Source organism: Stegastes partitus, unplaced genomic scaffold (assembly GCF_000690725.1).
Source record: "Stegastes partitus isolate 25-593 unplaced genomic scaffold, Stegastes_partitus-1.0.2 Scaffold125, whole genome shotgun sequence".
Taxonomy (NCBI): domain Eukaryota; kingdom Metazoa; phylum Chordata; class Actinopteri; family Pomacentridae; genus Stegastes; species Stegastes partitus.
Window position 1 is genome coordinate 697,921 of NW_007577856.1, and position 22,462 is coordinate 720,382.

The window sequence follows — 22,462 nt, forward strand, 5'->3', positions numbered from 1 at the left end:
ATATTTTGCTGCATGTGTCTGGCAGAGGTGTCCGGGGCTATTAAATGATACAGTTATAAACCGACTGCTCTTTCTAGTAAAACATCTAAATGACTCAGCAAACAAAGAAAACACTCGCCATTGTTGTAAAGTGAGGAGAGAGCAGAACTTTTGTTTCAATTATTCTCAACCACCTGCTGGATTTTAAACAACTGAATAGCGAGATGTCACAGCCAATCATCTGAGCAATATGTGATCACATCCAGCATCAACAAGAGGTTTATTTTGTCAGCTGGCTCAATCACTTTTGGCTGCAAACATTGCTCCAACATATGGCAGCGCTCACAAAAATTAATTTATCCAAATCACTGCACTGCTTAAATGGCATCCATATTACTCTGCTTGAAGTTTTCTGAAAATACAAGTCACTTGGAAAGTAAAGAAGTTGACTGAGCATGCCTCATTTCCCTGTGAATTATGGGGCGAATGTTGCTCTCCCAGAATTCCCACAGAGCCGAGTGTTGCTTGAGGAAACACTGCCCTCTAGTGGGGACAAATATACACTTTTCTCTAATGATATTGAAAAGACAGAATAATGCATTTTCAAATTTTAATTTTATTGCAGGAGCAGGGTAATGTTCTTGATGTATGAGTAATTATTGCTCCTAGATGTGATCTAACACGCAGCTATATTATATGTATAGTTCAATGTTGATATTAGTGTTACGTTGGCATATTGTTTCACACAAAGTTGTCTTTCTATAGAGTTCCAAAGTTTCAGAGTGGTTCCACAAATAAATAAACTGATTAAAAATGAACAGTGTAGTTCACTAACTTTCCTGCAGCATTGCATTTTAAACTCTATTTATGACTTTGGACCTTGTCACTCAAACTGGCACCTGTGTGATATGCCTCTAGAGCAAAAAAATGATGTCATCCTGGTTGCCATTTGCAAAAGTATGATTTTCCAGAGCAAGGTATGAGCTTATGGTCTTTTGACATCTCAACTCACATGCGGCTTTAACACGTGTGAGGCATTTCTTTGACAGCTACGCTACCCAGCCCCTTGGACACTGAAAACAAAGGCCAGGCTCTGTTGAAAGGTCCAGCGCGAGTCTGTTTTATGTGAGGCCGAGCTCACGTGAGGAGGAGTTTAAATCAAAGCCGAGTGTATGTTAAATGTCAGCGTTGGCCTGGAAGGTTCCGACTGAGCAAACAGATTACCGTAGATGTTGACTTACATCCAGACTCTAGGAAATGTGAGTGGTTTTAAGCTGTTCTCCAATTGAGTCTTGTTTAAAACCTGTACGATACATGATAGCTTAATAAATGAGCTAGTGAATTTTTCATGCCATTCTACATTATATTTGAATGACAGGAAACACTGACGTTGTTTGAGAACAGTTTAATTTCAGACAGATGTTGGAAATGAGGGTCTGTGTGCGTGTGTATATATAATAGATTGAAAAAGTATCCATTTAGCTGTAGTTGCAAAGGGAATCTATCATACACTGGATAATCAGTTTTACAGAAAAACATAAATGTGTTTTTATTGACAAATATGTTTTTGTCATGTCGACTACAGTTTGACTGCAGTGCTGATCTTGTTCAGTGTTGGCAAATTTGGTCACAGAAAGCAGACTGTGGGCTTCGAGTGTACTTGTTTTTAATTTCCTACCATGCATATATTGATGTCGATGATGGAACAAATGAAAAGCACACATTAAGCAACACATATAAGACTCTTTGAGTACACAAAAAGATGTGCTTAGTGACTACAGTGGTGTTTCTACACATTTTAGTCCATTTACCATATGTCGAGTATTTATTCTATGTGGGATTATCCATATGGTCACCCATTCTTCTTTTGTTTTCATTACCTTTAGTACAATGTGAAAGTCTACTTAACATATTTGTTTATGTATGATTGGATGAACTGAATTCCTGTATTTTAAAGTTTGCCAAAGAGGAATGGTGCATTTATATGCAGCTGTGCTGTAAAAACATTTAGACAGCCAGAGCAACTTTCTGCAATCAAACTTCCATTGTCTATTGCAGACCACCCGTGTTTGCGTGCATATATGTTGGCATACCTGTCATACCTCCTCCCAAATCTGGCTTGTGAATTTAATGCTGTTCGCATGCTAACTCACCAGATCTGGTATCTGTGATGGATGACAAGACAAAAAAACATGCAAAAACACCATTATGGTCCTTTAAGCAAATGCTTTTGTGTATTACGCAGCAGTCACAAACTCAAAAAGGATGGCCAAAAGTGCATTTTGTGCAACCAGCAACATGGAAAACGATTAAGTTTTGTTTCAAGTACATATTAGCAATGTTTTTTAATTGGTCATAATATTCTATGTATTTTATCTTCCGATGATTTAAATTAGTTTCACCCCATTTGGTCCCAAACCACCTCAGTCTCCCTCAGCTAAAGGCAGTCAGTCTCTTCTTCATGTAAAGAAAAGCGAGGTACGTAGCTCCTCCCAGGATGCTTATCAACAGAGTGGTACCAACAATAACCGGTGCATTCTTTCTGGCCACGCGAAACGCAACAGGAAGGACAGCAGAGATCAGGATGTTGTTGACGTGGCCCAGCACTCTCCTGAAGGCCGGCCGCTCCACCACACGTTCGTAATATGTTTCCACGTTGACACGGTTACCGTTGCCCCAGAAGCGACGGGAGAGGCCGAGGAACTTCAGGCGGTGTAAGGTGACTGCCAGAGAGACGTCGGCCATGCTGAAGAAGTCACCGCACAGCCAGGATGGCTGGCCTTCTTCTGTGAGTGGAAGGGGATAGAAAAGAGGTCAGAATAGCAGATAAGGTAACACTCAGACTGCTGCTGCTATCACAATCGCACTAATGTAAGGAATGAGCACTTGCACATTGTATCTTGGCTGAAAGTAATCTGTTTTTTCATTAATTACATATAAGTTAATCGTAGTAATGGCAAAGAGAGAAGCTGTTTTGGTACCTGGTGTTTCTTCCACCCTCCTCTGTAGCTCTGTCTCCACCTGGTCCATCACACTCTCCAGTTCATCCAGAAGCTTCTTCAGGTACTTCATGTTGTCATGGTCAAACAGCTTAGACTACAGAAACATTTACACAGATAAATACACACGTAGATGCACACACTTCTGTTATGCATTGTAAAAAGAGAAAGTCGTGAAAAAGGATTTCATATCTTCAGGCTGGCTGTCAAACTGCATAACACATAGAATGATTGTAATGTCTTTATTTTGTGCCTTTTTAGACTAATTATTTTTGATTTTAAAAAAACAAACAAACAAAAAAAAAAACAATCAATGCTTAAAAACCTAAAGAATACCCAAAAGGTGCGTATTGCAAATTTACAAATAAAATGTGTACCGTCTGCTGTTTGTTTGGTTACATGCAGACCATTAGTTAAAGGGAGCTGTTTTTTTGTTTGTTTTAGTATCGTCCATCTACTAATAACATGATTAAATCACATAAAACCCTAATTTACAATTTAATTAAATGCAATTAAGTTCACAAATGAAAACCATAAAGAATTTGAATTTAAATCATTAAATGTAATATAGACACCAAATCAAAAGAATTCCACTTGGTCAAAAGCTAAGTATAATTGTTTCAGTTTCTGCTTAAGTGGCGAGCAGTTAGTTTTGGTTGGATTTAACTGCAACCTCAGTCAGTGAAACCACAAAACGGATTTTACAAGGTGCTTGTTCATCAAAAATGAAAGGTGAATTTAGTTTTAAACTCCACTAATGCTGGCCATGACTAAAGGATCTCATTATCTTGTCAGCTCTTATGTTTTGGTTGACTAGTGTCAATAAATCACTCCACATTTACTATGCAGTGCATTACATGTAGCAGCTGCCACTTTGTTTGAATGTTTGAGTTTTGAATGTGTATATTCAGTCACTTGATAATGGCCTCACAAGTCCATCATTGGAACAAAAAAGTAGTGTCCACAGCATTTTCTATTCAACTCCCAGTGCAATGAACCATATGCAAAAATTACTGTTGCATCAATTTGCTGCTATTGCGGAGTGAACTTTTGAATTTCTGTTATATATAGACCAGTGAATGAGTGAATGCGATTATTTTGAACACAGTACAGTGGTTAGAGCCCAGGGATTACAAAACCAAAATGCAGCTGATGTAGCCGCGGCAGTAGAAAGGTACCTCTGGCTTTGGATTGTACAACCTTGTGTATAGATTACACACACAAAATGAACCAACACCAGTTTTGCTCATTTGATACTCTGCTCAATTGAATAACTTACTTTCAAGCGCCTCTGTTTTGCTACATAAGCATCTTTAAGCTCTGGGTTCTGCTCTGCCAGTTTCTTCAGCTCAGTCTGCGTATTTCCGATCTGTGCTGTCACAAAGAACACAGGAGAGTGTTAGACACGATGAGGCGCACAGCAGATGTCACCAACACAAAACTTCACTGTAAAGTTAATCATTTCTTGCAGAAACAATCCATGACAATGATAGCATCAGCTTGTGTGTGTCCAATTGTTTGTGCCAATTCCACTTTATCAGACAATCTGTAATTTCCTCTTCTAAACAGTTCCACTGAAAGTATAAAGTAAACAAAAAAGGATCAAATAAATCAATTTTCAAATAACTTACAAAATAAGAGTCACCTTGCCCATCAAAGTAAAGTTCCACAGCCTTTAAAAAAACTTTTCTGTACCCCCTTTGCTCCATTTCAAATAGAAAATTTAAGAAGGTAGGAAAGAATTTAAGATATGCAACAGTATCAGTTCACCAGAGAAAAATCTGCACAGCCTCCATGACATTCAATACAAGGAGCAGCTGAGTGGAAACTGTCGCATACGTCGTGCTGCTGTAAGACCTGAAACTTATACTGCTGCATCTCAGAATGTCTTACTTCGTATGCATGTGGCAGCATACGCCGGTATGTGGGAGTCCACAGTGATCTCAGGGTGGAGGATACAGCCGTGGGTGTAGGCGTCCATCTGTAGTGAGTCCAGCAGCTCTCTGTAGTGCTGCACTCTGAGATAGTACGTACTGCCCTCTTCAGGGACCAGCTTGGGAATGGCCTCTGGAGTTACATGAAAAACAAAAAGCAATGGTGTGATTTGCAGTTTTGCTTCCTCATATATATTTTTTTTCATTCCAAATAAAACAAAAGGTGAAGCTGAAAAAGATTTCTACCAGGAAAAACGGACAGTCTAGGTAATACAAGTGATTATACACTCCACCCTTGGCTTAGGGAGATCAGATGAGGAAAAGAAAAATTTTAGATAAGATTTCAACAGGAACTAAATAAACATTTAAAGGTATCAGCTTAAACAGCTCCATGCTTACCAGAATTTCCCTCCTTTTAAGTGGATTGGTTGAAGAACCTTACAACATAGCTATTATGGATCAGTGCAAACCAAGAGAAAAACAAAAATCAAATCAAATCAACAAATGTGCAACACAATAAACACACCAAACAAAACAAACAGTACCCTAAATAATAGGCAAATATGTTTAAAGGAGCTGACCACCAGCGTGGCTACAATTTGTTATTTACACTGTTGTGAAGGAAAGCTTTGGGCTGCAGGTTTGTTATAAACTGACTTTATCAGGTCTCACCATCATTGAAGTTCTGCTCCAGGTAGTCCATGATCTGTATTGGGTCACAGATAACGTTGTCATCATGGACTAGGACTGGCACCTCGCCAGTTGGATTCAGACGCATGAACCAAGGCTCATTGTGCTCACTGAGTGGTAGGCTCACATCATACTCCACACAATGCAAACCTTTCTCTGCTATGGCCAGACGTACCTGGAAAAAACAACAGCTGTGAGTGCGGTGCCTAACACTAGGGCTGCAACTACTATTTTCATTGTCAAATAAGCTGTCTAATATTTTGTAATTATTTGTTGTTTGGTATAAAATGTCAAAAAAGCATTTGTCAAAGCCCAAAAATATATCTTGATGAATCTAGCTTTGATTAAAGAAATCTAGAAAGCTGGAAAAAGTAGTTTTTTCCTGACATAATTACTCAAACAGATTAATTGTTCAGTTGTTGCAGCTCTAACTGCATAACACTATGGAAAAAAATAATAAAATAAATGCAATATAATCTTAGTAAACGGTCTATTTTCATCTCATTTTCAAGCATTGTTATTGGCTTCTCTGCTACTAAACTAGGATCCTTGGGATTTTAACAACCATCATGGCAAACCAAAGTTATTCAGTTTACTGTCACAGAGAATTAAAGAAACATGGGATAGTACTGCAATAATTTTGTCTCTTTTTTTTCTTACATAATTGCTCAAACAGATTAACTAATCAATTGTTGCAGCTCTATAAATGCAATATATTAGTAAATCATTTATTTTCATGTCTTGATCAGAGATTTTGCCACCTTTTCTCCCATTTTTAAGCACTTTTGTTTGCTTGTTTGCTGTTAACAATGAATTATTGTGGTTTTAATGATTTATGGTTGACAGCTGGTTTTAATTAAACACCACAGCTCATAAATTACACATGAAAAGCATTTTTGAGGTAAAACACTGATCAGTATAGTATGACTGAATGAGGAGGAGCAAGGAAATGCCAATGGAAAGCAAAAACAAGCAAGTCTGAAGATCTACTGAGAAGCATTATAGTACCAGAAGGAGTAAAACTCACATCAGTCCACTGAAATATGAGGCTAAAATGTTAGCATAGCCGCCTACAAACTGGTAGTGCTGAAAGGTAAACAAACTACTAACAATCCTCTGTTAAATACTACGACATTAATGAGTTGTACAGCAGTTTTATCAATTAAAACAGAAGATAAATGGGTTATATAAAGCTAAAATCATGCTGAGGAAAAGAGCCATTTTACAGCTTTGTAATTAAACCTAATGGGAGCTGTCCACTGAGCTGCGGTGCTGAAAGCCAACCACACTTCCTCACCTTCTGAGAGTTGAAGGACTGCGTCCAGTGATACAGAGTTAGCTTGGATTCGCCTTGTTTTGCCACCGTGCCACATTCTGGATGCTCGTCTTGTGCCGGTTCCGTCTCTAGAAGAGCCGTTTTCTCTTCCTTGGACTCTGAGCCGTTTTCGGACGCCATTTTATCTGTTAGTGTTTTAGGGGACAAGTGAGGACAGCGCACCGCGGCTCGGTCCACGACATGCTCCCCCTGCTGGCTCGGAGTGGAAATGGGACATATTGATATTTAATACGATATATCGACCTTAAAAATAGACATTTATTTTCGAATTTCACCTAACGACACTGGTCTAACTACCTGTGACAAGCTGTTATCTGCGATTTGTGTAAGTGTGTACAATTTTCTTCTTCTTCTTCTTCTTCTTCTTCTTCTTCTTCTTCTTCTTCTTCTTCTTCGTTGTTTTGCTGATACCTCCACTACAAAGTAAGTATTTTACTCAACTTCACTTATTTGCATCACTTCACTAATATGTATACATAGTCGTCCTCAAATTTATTCATAACCTCCCATTAAAGAAGGAAAAAACTGTCACTGAGATAAGATATAAACCAAGATATATATGACAACAGTTGAAATTGACAAAAGTAATAATAAATAAAAAATGTAATGACAATCATGACATTGCTTTTGTGGTTAAACAGAAAAAAACAAACAACAGCAAACAAAAAAAAGCAAACAAGCATGATGGGACCCATAAACTAACATTTTGCTGAACAACCCTTTGAGCCAATCAAATCACTGCCATCAGATGTTTTCTGTAACTCTCGATCAGACTTCTGCACCTGTTGACAGGTATTCTGATTTTGGCCCACTGCTCATCAGCAAAGTGCTCTAATTTGTCCGGGACAGTTTTGTTTGTTTTTTTACATTATTATTTTCAACCACAACTCAAAAGCAATGTCTTATTTTACTAAATCAGAATTAAGAAAATGTGTATTTATTATTATTTTTTTCAGTTTCATGATTACTTCACTGATTTTTCGAGTGACTATTGTGAATTTTGTCTTTTCTTTAATAGAAGGGTATGAATAAATTTGAGTAGTACTATTTCGTAGTCATGAACGTATTTGTACAGCAGAGGTCGCTGTTAGCTATTTCTTAAACATTTAGGCCACTGGTGGTCTCCTCGAGCTTTATTGACAGGCCTGATAAGAAAAAAAAAAGTAGGCATTTTAAAAAGGTCATTACTGTCGTGTAATTAAAAAGCTGAATCTTACAGCGCAATTTAACTGAAGGAAATTGTATTTTGTGTTAATCTGCTTGGTGCAACTGAATATTAGCGTATTAACAGCTTTTATGTAATTTTATGTGGTAATTTAAAGGCCTATGTGGTCCTGTTCGCTAAAATATGTCAGTAAAGCTGCCAGGAATAGCTCTAAAAAATGTTACTGGTTAAAAATAATAATAATAATAATAATAAGAGTGAACAATCAAACAATATAATACATTCTACAATAAAATCAACCGCAGCTGATGAAACACGTTTTATACAGTATCTTAATACATCACCTCCTCACCACAATAAAAAAAAAATAGGCCACAGAATATTATTATGTAATATGGGCGATAAGGTTAGCAACAAAAAAAATTGATGACTGCAATTTTATGAGTGAATCTATTATAAGAAACTGAAAATAAATGTGTGTAGTAAGGCGCGTCTTTCAAAGTTTGGCACGCATATTGAAGCGCCTTATGTTGGCGGGGCTCAGGCGCCCAGGATCCTCACCGAGGGGGGAGAGAGAGTGAGAGAGAGAGAGATGGGGGAGAGAGTGGGAGGTCCCTGTGGCGTGACGTTGCGATTGGCCCAGTGCCTTTCTTCAGCAGGGTCTCGATACCTCTCTCTCCCTCTGTGATCAGTGGGTGAGAGGGGGGAGACGAGCAACACACAACGGAGAACCCGGCGTGCGCCTCCGGTAAATGACGCCCACCATTCATACCTTTACACTCACCATTACGCATGCCTTTTGTGTTACATGGTCGGTGTCTGGAAGTGCCAATCCACTATCCTCACCCTCCTATTTTCTCTCTCTCTCTCTCTTTTTCTCTCTCTCTCTCTCTCTCCTCTAGTCATCATCTCTGTTGGCTCATCCTTTCATCACACCACCGGTCCTGGATCCCCCAGCCTCGGTCCTGGAGACGCCTGAGTCTGCAGCAGCGCACGATCTGCTTTATTTCCAGCCGAGATCTGAATGACGGGCGGAAGGTTTGACTTCGACGACGGTGGCACTTACTGCGGAGGGTGGGAGGATGGCAAAGCCCACGGACACGGCATCTGCACCGGACCCAAGGGCCAAGGAGAGTACGCCGGGTCCTGGTCGCACGGCTTTGAGATAGTAGGGGTGTACACCTGGCCCAGCGGGAATACCTACAAGGGCTACTGGTCCCAGGGGAAGCGGCATGGGCTCGGAGTGGAGAATAAAGGAAAGTGGATCTACCGGGGAGAGTGGAGTCATGGTTTTAAGGGTCGATACGGCGTCCGGCAGAGCCACAACACACCTGCGAGATACGACGGTACCTGGAGCAACGGGCTGCAGGATGGATATGGAATCGAAACCTATGGCGATGGCGGTAAGAAACCAGATTTTCTGACTGTGGCACAGTGCGTGTGTGTTGCTTTAACTGGTGGTGTGTTATGTAGCTGCTGTGTGTAGGATGCTCAGACTCAAAGTGAGGGTGGCTCATGGTAACACATCACAATCTCCATCTGATATGAGCTAAGTTGGAGCTGAGATTGCGCACTGCGTATCGTGGTCAAGCGCATCATCATTTACCCCTCAAAACGGACTTTTATTTTAAAATCACGGAAGCTTTAACTTTTTGGATGCTAGATAATGGTTCCTTTTTTATTCTTACGTGCATCTCATTTTGCAACTACCGGTTGCTCCTCATATGACAGAGTGACTCCTCCTCAGTGGCAACATGTCTCCTCAAAGCAAAGCAAATCAGTGTATTTAGGATGTGCATGCCACAGTTTTAAATGAAATTTAGCTTGTGTAATACACCAGAAGGTGCCATATTTAGTGACAGTTAAGTCATTGTGTAAGTGTAAAGAGCACAAGTGAAAACAAGTAGATTTTCAGTTTCCTGACTCCTCAATGCAGACCCTCACAGAGCTGAAAATGCACACAAATTGAACCATCATCTATTCATTCAGCTGCGTTAAGTCACACACAGAAAACTCCCTCGGACTTGCTGAAAGTGAGAGGTCAGTGAGACCCCTCCCAGAGCTTTGATCCCACTAATTGTTGGTGTGTTCGCAGATTGTGTTTATTTAAAGACCTGTGTGTGATCAGTGAGACGAGATCCCAGGCAGCCTAAAAAAACAAGTGCCTCAGTAAAGCCCGCTGTGTATTACATACAGTCCTTTCTTGTTATAAAACATCAAAGTCTCAGTGATTTGTGAGCATCATCTCCGCTAACAGAGGCCTTATGGTGCAGAATAAATGCCTCACATATGATGGTTGCAGATTGCTGGGCTTGGGAAATCAGCTGATCCTAGAGGATCTACAGAACATCTGGCTGTCTGACCCCGCAACATCCTGATAACTTGATCTGCAGGGTCACCGAATTGAACTGCAGCGCAGAGCCAGCCTGTTAATCTCACACTGTTTATCCTTCTAAATTCGTGCCCAGGCTAGTATATCATTTTCTGTTCGAATCTGACCATTATGGCTTATTTCATTGTATTGGTAAATTAGATTCGAGAAATGGATTAACAAGCCTTTCTTATTATCAGGATTGGGATTGTAATATTATGCTTTGAAGAAGCTACAGTAGGCCAGCACATGCTTATTGGGCTCAGCAGCACCAAATGGGATTAATGAAGCATTCTTCTCATTATGTGACTCATAGCAATTCCCTGTCGTCAGAGACAAACGGATGGTGGTGAATGTGCCTACTGTCAGTGGGGGAGTTAGTGGCCGCCTGAAAATAGGCTCCTAGCTAAGTGATTCACATTCATCCCAAGTGATCCTCAGTATCAGTACCTTAATCAAATCTCTATGATTGAGTTAGCTATGCTCACAGTCCCAGATCTGAGTGGAAGGAGAGAAAACATTTCATTAGCGGACATACTCTGCACCCCTACCGCAAGCCTCCTCTGTGTTCCCCTATGCAATGTTGTTACAAGGACTTAGTGCTGATATGGAGAATATCAGGCCGACAAGATTCAAGGTGTACAACAGAGGGAATAGACCACGAGTGCCAGAAGTACAAACTCATTGTGGAAAATGTTATCCTTGACTTAAAAGCCCTTGCAAAACAAGATAAGCTTTTCAGACATGCGTATAATCAGACATTACTATCAGTGTTGATGCAAGCACTCCCAGTTAGGACTCCTTCATATAAAGAGGCACTTTGTTTTTTGTTTTGTTTGTGAAAATCAGCCTCAACAGATAACTTATAGGCTTGTACACTATTTTGGTTTAATTATTTATTCATTTTTTAATGGAATTGAGCCCAGTGACGCTTTACATACGCAGGCAACGCTTTCAGTATGCACTTGCTTCATCGTTGTAAAATCACCTCAGTTTGTGCCGTGCAGTCAAGACTGTATGTCTTCTCCTGGAAGTGGTGGGCAACACCGAGAATGTTTCTCAGAAAGTGAGGGCCAGATAAGTTTGTCCAAATCGTGCCATCTGTGGCAGCTGACCATGGTAGCAAAGTTATGTAACTTGGTATTCTTTCATGCATTTACATTTTTTGCTGCTAAATATACTATTTTCAACTTTAAAACAGTGAAAAAGAAATAATGCATTTACAACATATAACATTTGGAAACACTTTCAAAAAGATTATGCCATCTGCAGATGTATTGGAATTTATATTTCCATTGGAATTAAAATTTTCATGCTGTCTTGCACAGTTTCTCGTAGTTCCAAATCCCCTTCAGTGTTCAACATAAACTTGTGGGGCCTCAAGAAGTTTTATCTACATTATATTGCTTCACAAAATACTGTTTTCGTCAGACTTTTACCTTCTCAGGCCTAAAAATCATTCAAATGAAACCATTTGAGAAGACAAATTCGATTTTTTTTTCAGCTTATTGGCATATGCAGCATGTGACAAGTGCTTTATTGAAGGTATCATCTTGTAAAAGCTGTGGGGAAACACTGCTTTATAGAACTGGATATATACAGTAATTAAGACTATTGCAACTCATTGCTCTATGTCCACCTGTTCCTCAGGTACTTATCAAGGCCAGTGGATGGGTGGGATGCGACATGGCTATGGTGTGCGTCAGAGTGTACCCTATGGCATGGCCACCGTCATCCGCTCTCCACTTCGTACATCTCTGGCCTCCCTCCGCTCTGAGCAGAGCAACGGCACCGTGCTCCAGGACCTGTCCTCCCCTGCAGACACGCCTACAGGCAGTCGCGGTGGCTTCGTCCTCAACTTCCACTCAGACAGCGAGGTCGTCACCGGCAAGAAGAAGGGCCTGTTCCGCCGGGGTTCACTCTTTGGCAGCCTCCGACAGTTGCGCAAGTCTGACTCTCGGACCTCAATCTCTAGCAAGCGCAGCTCTGCCAGAAGCGACGCCACCATGAGCCGCATCAGTTCCAGTGATGCCAACTCTACCATATCCATCGGCGATGGCGAGCTGCAAGATGAGGACCTACCTCTGGAGGACCATGTGGATGCCACCACGACCGAGACCTACATGGGCGAGTGGAAGAATGACAAGCGCAATGGATTTGGTGTGTCAGAGAGATCCAACGGGATGAAGTATGAAGGAGAATGGCTTAACAACAAGCGCCATGGTTACGGGTGCACGGTTTTCCCAGATGGCACCAAAGAAGAAGGGAAGTACAAAAATAACGTGCTGGTGCGTGGAATACGAAAGCAGTTGATTCCTCTTAAGAACCCCAAAACCAAAGAGAAGGTGGATCGGGCTGTGGAGGGGGCTCAGAGGGCTGCAGCCATTGCAAGGAGTAAAGTGGAAATAGCAGCTTCCAGGTACCGTGTTCATGTGTGTGTGTGCGTTCATTCATGCTCCTGTACGTGCATATGGGTGTGTACTGTGTCAACATAAAAAAAGACAGGGCGAACATCCTCAGGTGTTTATTTTCACTACTGAAGAGTCACAGCAGCGGCCTGGTTGACAAATATCTCCTGGTCTGATTGAAGGCTCAGCATTGTGTAAGAGGAGTCCCATGACAACGGCTCCGACCTTTATACATCATCAGCAGTCAAGGCTTTTGTGTAGCCGGTGTGATCATTACTGGAAAAGGTTCTGTTTCTATTCTCTGCCCGTGTTTTTCATTCCCAGGGAGAGGGGTCAGGCATCTTATGTGTTTGTGTGTGTGTCGTATGAGATTCGTGTGTCTGTTGAGTTCATGTGCATGAGTTGTATAGCCATAGCCGCACCTATGCCAAGTGCGTCTCGTGTGCCCAATAACGATACCTGCTCCTCCTGCCAAGTAATGCTCTGATGTGGCATCTGCTCTTTAACAGGTGGATGAGACGTGACCTTTTCATTTAAAGCCTCCCCCCTACTGGGACACAGTTCAGGGTGCGCAGCATCGCTTTGACATCCTCTGGTTTCATGGCATCAGGGAATTATTAGACTGGAGACTAAGTGGATGTGTACAAGCTGTGAAAAGGTCTCTATGCAATCGTGCATATTTTGAGTTTTTTTTCCCATCGCTCAAAAGATGCACATGAATTTGCATGTATGAAAACCAATCATCAAGCATTTATAAAACTCAAAAGCACAGACATGTGTGAGACCCTTATACATAATGTGTACTTCTGTGATTATAAGTCTGTCAATCAGATAATTGAGACAAACATATTAAACCATAATTTGACTTTTTATCTTACTGGATAAGCTAATCAGTTCAATTAGTCTTTCATTTATATGAGTGCAGCTCAAAAAAATTCCAGATTTTAGTTTGTCTACATTTTGAACTTGTTTAGCGTGTTCACATGACAACATTCTCTAATTAGTGCTAAACAAAGCATTGCTGAGGCTGATGGGAATGTCATTTTTCAGGAATGAACATGAGTCTGTATCAGATTTCATGGGAATTCATGCAACAGTTGTGAAGACATTTCACTAAAAGCCAAGGATGTCACAGTTATTATGAGTCGTCTGGGACATATGAATGTCTGTGCAAAATTTGGTGCACAACTTGTGAAAATTTCTCAAGTTAAGGAAAAATGTTGACCTCTTTGACCTCTGGACCCCGATAATATTGCTACCAATTTTTACAGCAATCCATCCAATAATTACTGGGACATTTCCCTAAAAAACTAAAATATAATTCTCATGGAGATTCATGGAGAGAAGTTGGGGTGTCACTAAAGCCAGTAGGGTTCTTTGAGAATATCAGCACAAAATGCTATGGGAATTAAAGATGAGGTAAAAATTCCAAATGATCTTTTTAGCATATTGTAATTCAGGCAGTTTAAAAGGAAACTAGACCTCTGTACCACATTTTAGTTCTGCTTTCAGGCTTTAAAATGGTGACTTTGGCTATTCACAGGTCTTTTTCAGAACCGATCAGATGAGAAAATATATATAAAATAAAAATCCACACTCGGTGTAGGAGGTGGTGGCTGAATGGGTTAAACAGAGAACTTTCACGCAGGAGAGTGGGCTTCTAGTCCAGTATGAAAGTGTCAATAAATGTTGATTTTTGGCTTGGCTATTTTGAACACTTTTGAAGCATGTCCATATGCCCATGCTCGTCTGGTGGGAGGGGCTTGGAGCGGAGAGGGGGAGGCCTGCAGGAGGAGGGTTGCATTTTCAAATTCTTCCTTTGTTTTTTCTCTTGGCCTTTTCCATAATTTTGCCTTTAATCTAGTAGTTGTAGAGATATTTCAGTTTGGACCATGGAGGGGGTTATGTATGTTTAGAGCCACAACACTAATGTGGCTATAAAACCACCAAAACTATATTAAATTACCACTTTGTGTCTATAAAGGAGCCAATAGTTCAACATTTCGTGGACTAAATGAGTAATCAACAATGTACTTTAACCAGGGAAATAAAATACTAAATATTAAGACACCAGATACAATGAATCTATTGACTCCAATGTGAACCCAGTCATTTAGAGCAATACAGTCACAGCAGACTATGAATAGCAGGCTTTATTATAATATCCAAACATTCTTTCAAATTATAATATCTCCTCTCCAGTGAGCAGGAAGATGAAATGCTTTATTCTGCAGATTCCGAGGATATAAGATAAAGATTACATAATGTGGATTTAACATGTTTCTATTAAAACTCTGCATACTGCAGATAAGACCCATGATACTATGAGTCTTCATCTGTGCCAGTGAAGGCCACTGAGGTTGAGCTAAATCTACTGGGAAAAGAGGAAAATATGGATAATGTCTAGGCACCTGATCTCCTCTGTGGCTGTGCATTAGAGTAACAATTTACAGGAGGAAACACATGACTCCATGCATAGCGCTAAAGCAACAACAGTAAACGCATTCAGGCTGATGCTAAGTGTTTATGGCAGCAAACAAGGTCCCCTGTACTGAAGGAAGTGATCGAATTACTGGACGGCACATGCCGCTACATCATGTGCAGCTGGAAATCTCAAAACAAGATCTTCTGTCCTCCTGGCTAAAATCAAGATTTGGTTTTCTTTTTAAGGGAAGGGTTTGTGGCACGAACACTCAGAACGGCAGACTGTCGCGGTTGTAAGCAGGTTATGTAAGTCTCATTATACAGTACAGTGCATGGCAAAAGATGCGCTCGTATTGATCCGGTTCTAGTCAAATGACTGTCTGTCTTTGAATGTGGAGCGCACCCAGTGGATCCACAGGGAAGGAGGGGAGGGAGATAGTAGAGGAGACAGAGAGTGGAATGGATTGAAACAAGGAAGCCGTGGTGATTAAATAAGATCGGAGATGCGGCGAATCAGCTGAGCAAGAGGGTTTCTGACGAGTTCGGAGTGGACAGACAGGAAAGAGGAAGCAAAATTTTTAAAAAAGGGCATAGAGAGGACACACCCGCCCCCTCCCCTGTTGGATTACAGTACAGAAGAGCTATCCCATCAGCCTGTGGGGTAGAGCTGATGACCTCATGCTCGTGATCAGCCAATCAATAGAAAGCTAATGTGATGCAGTGGAGTGGAGTTGTGTGGTCCTCATTCACAGTTGCTGTGTCGCCCTTATCTATGTAAAGTAGCCTTCTCCTCACAGCTCTTTCAGTGTGTCCGTGTGGGTGTGTGCGTTTGTGTGGTGTGGCTGTAGAGGTCTGTGAACTGAGATAAGTGACTCTTTGTGCCACTCAAAAGTTTACCGAGTCATGACGCTTCTCCCATAAATCGTTTTTGTTACAGATCAGCACTTTAGGTAACTTGGTAACTCAGCGGTCTGTCACTGTATGCACTGTGTAATCTACTGTTATGGCCTTTGCTACACATCAGCCCCCCCTGTCCAAACTTTCACTCCCTGCGCTATCTCTGAAAAGCAGAAGTATTAAAATGACCTTACAAAAGCTGCAGAAAAACAGTAATGCTTGCATATTAGTTTAATTAGGCCTCTATAGTTCTAAGAATGATTAAAAAAAATGAAAAATGGCCAAACAAACCTATTGTAGGCCAGTCAGTGAATGGGTTCCTACTGTTTGTGTACAGTTTGATAGCACTGTTTCCTTTGCAGGCTCTAGTAAAAGGTTAACCAACACCTAATATGCAAGACTGATATTATATAATGATTTTCTTTTTTTTTTTGTCTTCATGGCAGTCAGCAGAATGTTTAGACTAATATCCATTAACTGTGTCCCATCATCACATTTTAACCTTTGGGCCCACTTTGTTGGATGTTAAGCCACACATACTTTTAGATTTTCTTGAGGTTTGACAGGTATGAGTTAGGACAAACATTTCGATTCCATTTTTTAGTGTTCCAGCTCTGGGGTTTCTAATATTAGATCCTTTATGTATAATTTTGTGCTGGAGTGCAGTGGATCACGACAGACGAACAACCAAAAAATGACTGTTGAATGATGAAAACTGACATATGTTATTGACATGTCACTTCCAAATCTTTAAAAGACGCTTCAGGATCACAAATTATTTTCATGTAAACTGTTTTTGAAGGTGTGTGTGGTTCATTTGACTGTGCGGCTAAGGCTTAAACTACTTTAATCATTTAGAAATTAGGCAGTGAGTATCAGGAAATGTTACATGTTAAGCTTTTTTATGACACTTTTGCTTAAATAGATAGCAGCAACTGTATGTGGCAGTAAAACAGAAGGTGCACGAGTGCAGAGGTATCCATGTCTGTCTCTGACACACACACACACGTGCACACACACTTCTGTCTATATGCATCCATTTAATCACTACCCAACTATCTCTACACAGGGACTCGTCACACTCTCACACTCATACACACGGATTGGTAGACAAACACATACAGTCGAAATACGTACATGCAGTGTGTGCTGCTCTGCTAGTGTGTCAGCAGTGAGTACTGCCTAAATAAGGCAAGGCATCAGTTGGCTTATCAGCACCAGCCAGGAATATATACCCGTCCCAACACTGATATAGCAGCCCGCCATCTCACTCACACTATCATCTCTCCCTCTGTGTGTGTGTGTGTGTGTGTTTATGTGCACGTGTGTGTGCACGTGTGTCCATATGCCAAAACGAGACGAAAAGATTTAAAGAGAATGGGGGAACCTGTCTGTCTGTTTGAGAGATAAGATAAGGTGGCTATCACTTGGCAAGAGAACAGAGAAACTGTGTGCAATGTTTGCGGTGCGTTTGTGTCCAGGGGTGTTTGTTTATCACCTGCTGTGGGATGACCTCAGCCACTCACCACCTGCCCTTTTTGGAGAGAGTTATAGATCAAGCCTGTGTTTCAACATGTGAACAAAATAATCCCCAACCCCTCTGTACATCATGTAAGATTCCGTCTCGGCTCTCCCTTCTTCCGCTTGGAACAGGAGCAGACTCACAGTTGGGCTAATTTTTTTTCCTATTTGTACCCGGATGTCTTTGATCTTATGGAGTTTTTACGAAGTGGCGCCACGCACCTTTCGAAAGCATGTCAAGTTTGTCCCTTTATGAAGTGACAACGTGTACAGTAGCAACGAGGCACGGAGCATACAGTGACTGTAACTGTGGGAAGGACTGCCAGCAATCTGAATCACGAGTCGGAGTAAAGCAAGCCACATCATACAGTATATTTATCTCCTGACATGTACCTCTCTCCCTGTCTCGCATTTACGGAATGCAGTGGTGTGACGTAAAACAACATTTTTTTGCTGACAGAATCAAATGCCCATGCACACACACACACACTTAAAATCGCTGGCCATATGTGCCTCGAGTTATCTATATCGCTGTCTTTAATGGCCAGAGTCATTGCCAGTTAGTACATATAAAAGGGCTATAAATAATGCAGCTGATGCAATGGCACATGCATCATGAGTTAGTCTTCAAATGACCCAGAGTTCAATCAAATTACGCTGTGTAATGCAATCTTGTTCAGTGCTTCATCACATTTCCATTATATGAAGTCATAGTTCGCTGTCTAGAGAGACGTCAATGGATGAAATAAATAAAGTAGTGATATAGGAAAAGACTGAGTCTGTGGTGACTTGTAATTATGTCTGGATGAGATGGTTGAAATGATTGTTGCTGTATTAAAAAGGACATTTCCTGAGATGTATGTGTTTCAAATGTATGGAAAATACAGCTACAACTAATATTACTGTCATCCTGACGAATCAGATGATTACTTTCTTGATTTTTCAATAAGTTGTTTGGTCTATAACATGTCAAAAAACGGTGAAAAAAAATGTTTATCAGTGTTACTTACAGCCCTCATCGTCTTGTTATGTCCACAACGCAAAGATATGCCGTTTAAATCAGCAAATAAACCTGAAAATATTCAAATTTAAGAAACTTTTTTTCCCCAAAATTACTCAAACTCATCAATTGATTCTGAAAATAGTTGGCGATTTATTTAATAGTTTGCAGCCAATCACTATTTTAAAATAAAAAATTGACTCTCTAACACTTTTATCAAGGTCAGTTTGCTCACCACTCAGCCTGTAAAAAAAAACTGTTGTGTAATGTCTTACATGGCTCTGAAAGGAGCTTTTTAAGGTCTGAAAAATAACCTCGAGGATGCCATTGGGGTTATGTTGAATTGGACTTAAGGTGTAGAGTTTGAAAGATAAGGACCTTTCGAAATATAAAAAGGAAAAGAAAAAAAAAACGCTGTCAGAGTGAGAGTTGAAAGCTATTTTTTCTCTTCACTTCCTTCTTAATATTTTTCCTCCCTTGTGGGAGACAGTAGGAAGGCGGAAAGAAAAAGATGTTGGCAGAAATCAATCCACAGCCTCCAGGAACAGGAGTTTGTACCAATTCCCAGCACCATGGAGATACATTTTATCAAGAGGAGGAGGAAGGCTATATACAGTATTCGTAAATTAGGACTAAATTCGCTGACTTATTGGCACATTGTGTGAAAGCTTTGTTCTGGAGTGACTGCGTGACTGCGGGACTGTGGGAAAAGGGCTGTGTGTAAATGTGAGTGGAGGGCTGGACTGTGTCAACGGCAGGGGCGATAGGATTGAGTTTCACCTACATGCCGAAACTGTGTGGCTGCGGCTTCTAATCTCTCTGAGAATGGCACATATTTCTGCAGCTTCTCAAGAAACACTGGGATGAGTCAGCCAGGCGGGCAGGCGAGAGGGAGGGAGTCATGTGGAGTCCTTGGCTGTTGTAGAGAGGTTAACTCATGTAGTGGTTCACCTGCAATCATGAAAAATTTAAAAGTACTCCTTGTACAGCTGGTATTGCCCACCCCTCTATTTCCTCTACAGTCTTCCCTTGACTTAGTTTGTGATGAATTTCTGACAGTATTGTCTTTGTTTTATTATGAAACAGCAAATGAATGCATCGCTTCTTTCTTGTTTTCTTTGTGGTGCATCTTCTCTCTGTATTAAGTGTAAGTAATGAGATTTAGATCCAGTGGAGTGGGTTAAGTATTGTATTAGGCACAGCGATGTGCAGAAATGAACAGTGTTTCTGTTCACGAAGCAAGCAGCATCTCTAAGGATTTCCCTCTGTGTGTGCTCATGTGAATGAACTATCCTCCTGACAATTTCCCTGCGACAGGACAAGATATTATGTAAAAAATCCCAAATGTCACTGTGCAGTGGTGTATAATTCTTTGTACCTTTTCAGCTGTGTCATTTTATACTGGCATGTTTATTATTTTTCTCATACATGTTCACCAGAATAGCACTGATGGTCCTGAAGTCTTCTTGTGAGGTGATTGCATGTATACGTAAGTCATTGATTTGTGTGTGTTTAACAAACACACTGTAACTGAGTTGAGGGTCCAGCTAAAGGAACTGCTGCTCAACGTCGGGGATGCTTCTTAACAACTGTTGATTGAGTGTAATTTATCGTTTGGGCTGGCTTCTGTGAGCTGATTTACAGGCTAATATCATCACCGATAGGGAATAAACCCATCAAGTTCTCAAAATAGTGTCCGCAGCATGTAGACTGTGACAGTGTCTATAAATAGAAATGCACCGCAGAGGCAGAACACACCTTCAACCCTAAAATGTATGCAGCTTCATTTTATTGTGTTTTAATTTATTTGAAATAAATTTTCTATTTTTGGATTTTGGTGTTCTGTGTGTAGAAATCTGCCACATAGAGTGTTTCAAATGTTTCACAATATTACAGTATTGTTCTACCATGACTCATTTTTTTCATGTTCTTGGTCAAATATTTAGTTCGGAAGATGTCACAAAAATGACACCACGATTTCCCAAAGCCCAAAATAGCATCTTTAAATGCTTGCAACAGTCAACAGCTGAAAGATAGTCAGCTCACAGATTAAGGAGAACAGCAAATGTTCAAATATCTGCATTTTTGCATTAAAAAAAAATCACACATGTTCATCAGTTATTAAAATTGATAGTCGACTGCCTAACTTGTTTGTAGATCCAATTCTAAATCCAAATTCTAGAAATTCAGAAGGTGTTTTCTGTTGACATTTAATAAAAAAAATTAAGGTAATTCATCACACTTGTGCAAGAATACCTAACATTCAGGTCCTGTCATAAAACAGATGTAGGTATGGCTGATTGAAAAAGTTACTTTTTTATTCATTGTCTGATAATGATAATATATAACATATCAAACAACCAAATATCGCAATATCCACAGTCAACAGATATAAATGTCAGTACTTGTAATGCACAAACAAACAGTGGCAGCAACATGAGATGTAGGTATAATTGTAAACATCTGTTTACCTCCAGCACAAACAACAGTTAAGCCTATCATTTCAGTTTGTCCTGCCTGAAACAACTCTTAAAATCCATCTTTTTTAAATGTATTTATTTAGTACCTGCTACCACAGCTGTGTGTCTCTAACCTCTGGTTACTGATGTGCCCCACTAAATCTGTTCAGCCACTCTGATTGGCTAGCTAGGCTGCTTTCACTCCAGATGTTCACGGATTGGATTATGGAATTATCACTTCTGTTGTTGAATCAGAGTATTGCTTTTCCACACAGAATCTCTTCACGAAGCATGCAATCACTGTTGTAAACACATACAACCTACACATATACACGCCCCTAGTAGAAGGGAATGTGTAGCTTTGCAAAATATTTTACCTTTGTCACCTTTTCAATCATTTTCCCTTTTAATCCACATTTCAGTGATGCAGGATTTGACTCACATAACATTGCTGCAGCTGATATTTTATTTATACAATAATATCTGTTGTATAAATGTCTTTCATAATAGCATTTTATGTCACTCTCTGTGTTGAGTTTTCTGATTAGTCTGTGCAACAGCCATGATACATAGATCGTGTGAAGTTTACATCACAATTTTTTAGCTGTGGGCAGATGTTACCTAATGCTAATGCTCCTTTTGGCTTTGCACTGAAAAGGAAATTGATGGTTGCATGTGTGTGTGTGCGTGCGTGAGTGCAGACAGTGGGGTGAATGGTGGCAGGAGATTGGAGGAGAGCGAGCACAGGCCATAATTAAAACTATTCCTTAAGCTCCAGCGGTTGCCAGGCAATGTGACCTTTACTCACACAGGTTCAGCTTCGGATGTTGAGCCTCGTAGTTAAATGAAACACACCATGGAGTGGCTGTTTGTGTGTTCCTCTGTATGTGTGTTGCTTTTTTTCCCCCCCACCAAGTCACAAGCCGTTATACTGTATCATTTTGTTCAAGTGCATTTATATTTATCAAATGAAAGCAGTTTGATTGTGTTTGTGTGTCTCTGACGGTTTGTGTGTGTGTGTGCACACCAATACAGTAGGCTGTAATGGGTGATCGTTCATTTGCAAATTCATTAATACAGACCAGATGCCTGGTTGGACAGCTTGCTCGAGTGTCTCTGGTGGTTACCATGGTGACTGCCTCACCGTCGTCATCATCGTGTCAGCCATTTGTTGATTTTCTTTATAAAGTAGCCGAGTGAAAAGGCGCTGTTAGTTTACCACTGCGTGTATTCATCCTTGAAGGCTTGTACGGCACGTCTGTTTCCAGCAGGAGATTTA

The 22,462-nt window shown here is 40.5% G+C and overlaps 2 protein-coding genes across 2 annotated transcripts in view; one reads left to right on the plus strand and one right to left on the minus strand.

Moving 5' to 3' along the window:
- Positions 1–1,429: 1,429 nt before the first annotated feature.
- Positions 1,430–7,058, minus strand: gdap1 (ganglioside induced differentiation associated protein 1). Its single transcript, XM_008278517.1, has 6 exons — positions 6,900–7,058; positions 5,585–5,777; positions 4,872–5,045; positions 4,258–4,352; positions 2,961–3,075; positions 1,430–2,765 (listed from the first exon to the last, which is right to left on the minus strand). The coding sequence occupies exons 1-6, from the start codon at positions 7,056–7,058 to the stop codon at positions 2,413–2,415; spliced, it is 1,089 nt and encodes a 362-aa protein (XP_008276739.1). The 3' UTR covers positions 1,430–2,412.
- Positions 7,059–8,777: 1,719 nt separating this feature from the next.
- Positions 8,778–22,462, plus strand: part of jph1a (junctophilin 1a) — a 33,492-nt gene continuing 19,807 nt past the window's right edge. Inside the window, exons 1-3 of the mRNA XM_008278518.1 lie at positions 8,778–8,851; positions 9,006–9,506; positions 12,125–12,893. Coding sequence (XP_008276740.1) covers positions 9,128–9,506; positions 12,125–12,893 — 1,148 coding nt within the window. The 5' untranslated portion in view covers positions 8,778–8,851; positions 9,006–9,127. The remainder of the gene's footprint in view (positions 8,852–9,005; positions 9,507–12,124; positions 12,894–22,462) is intronic.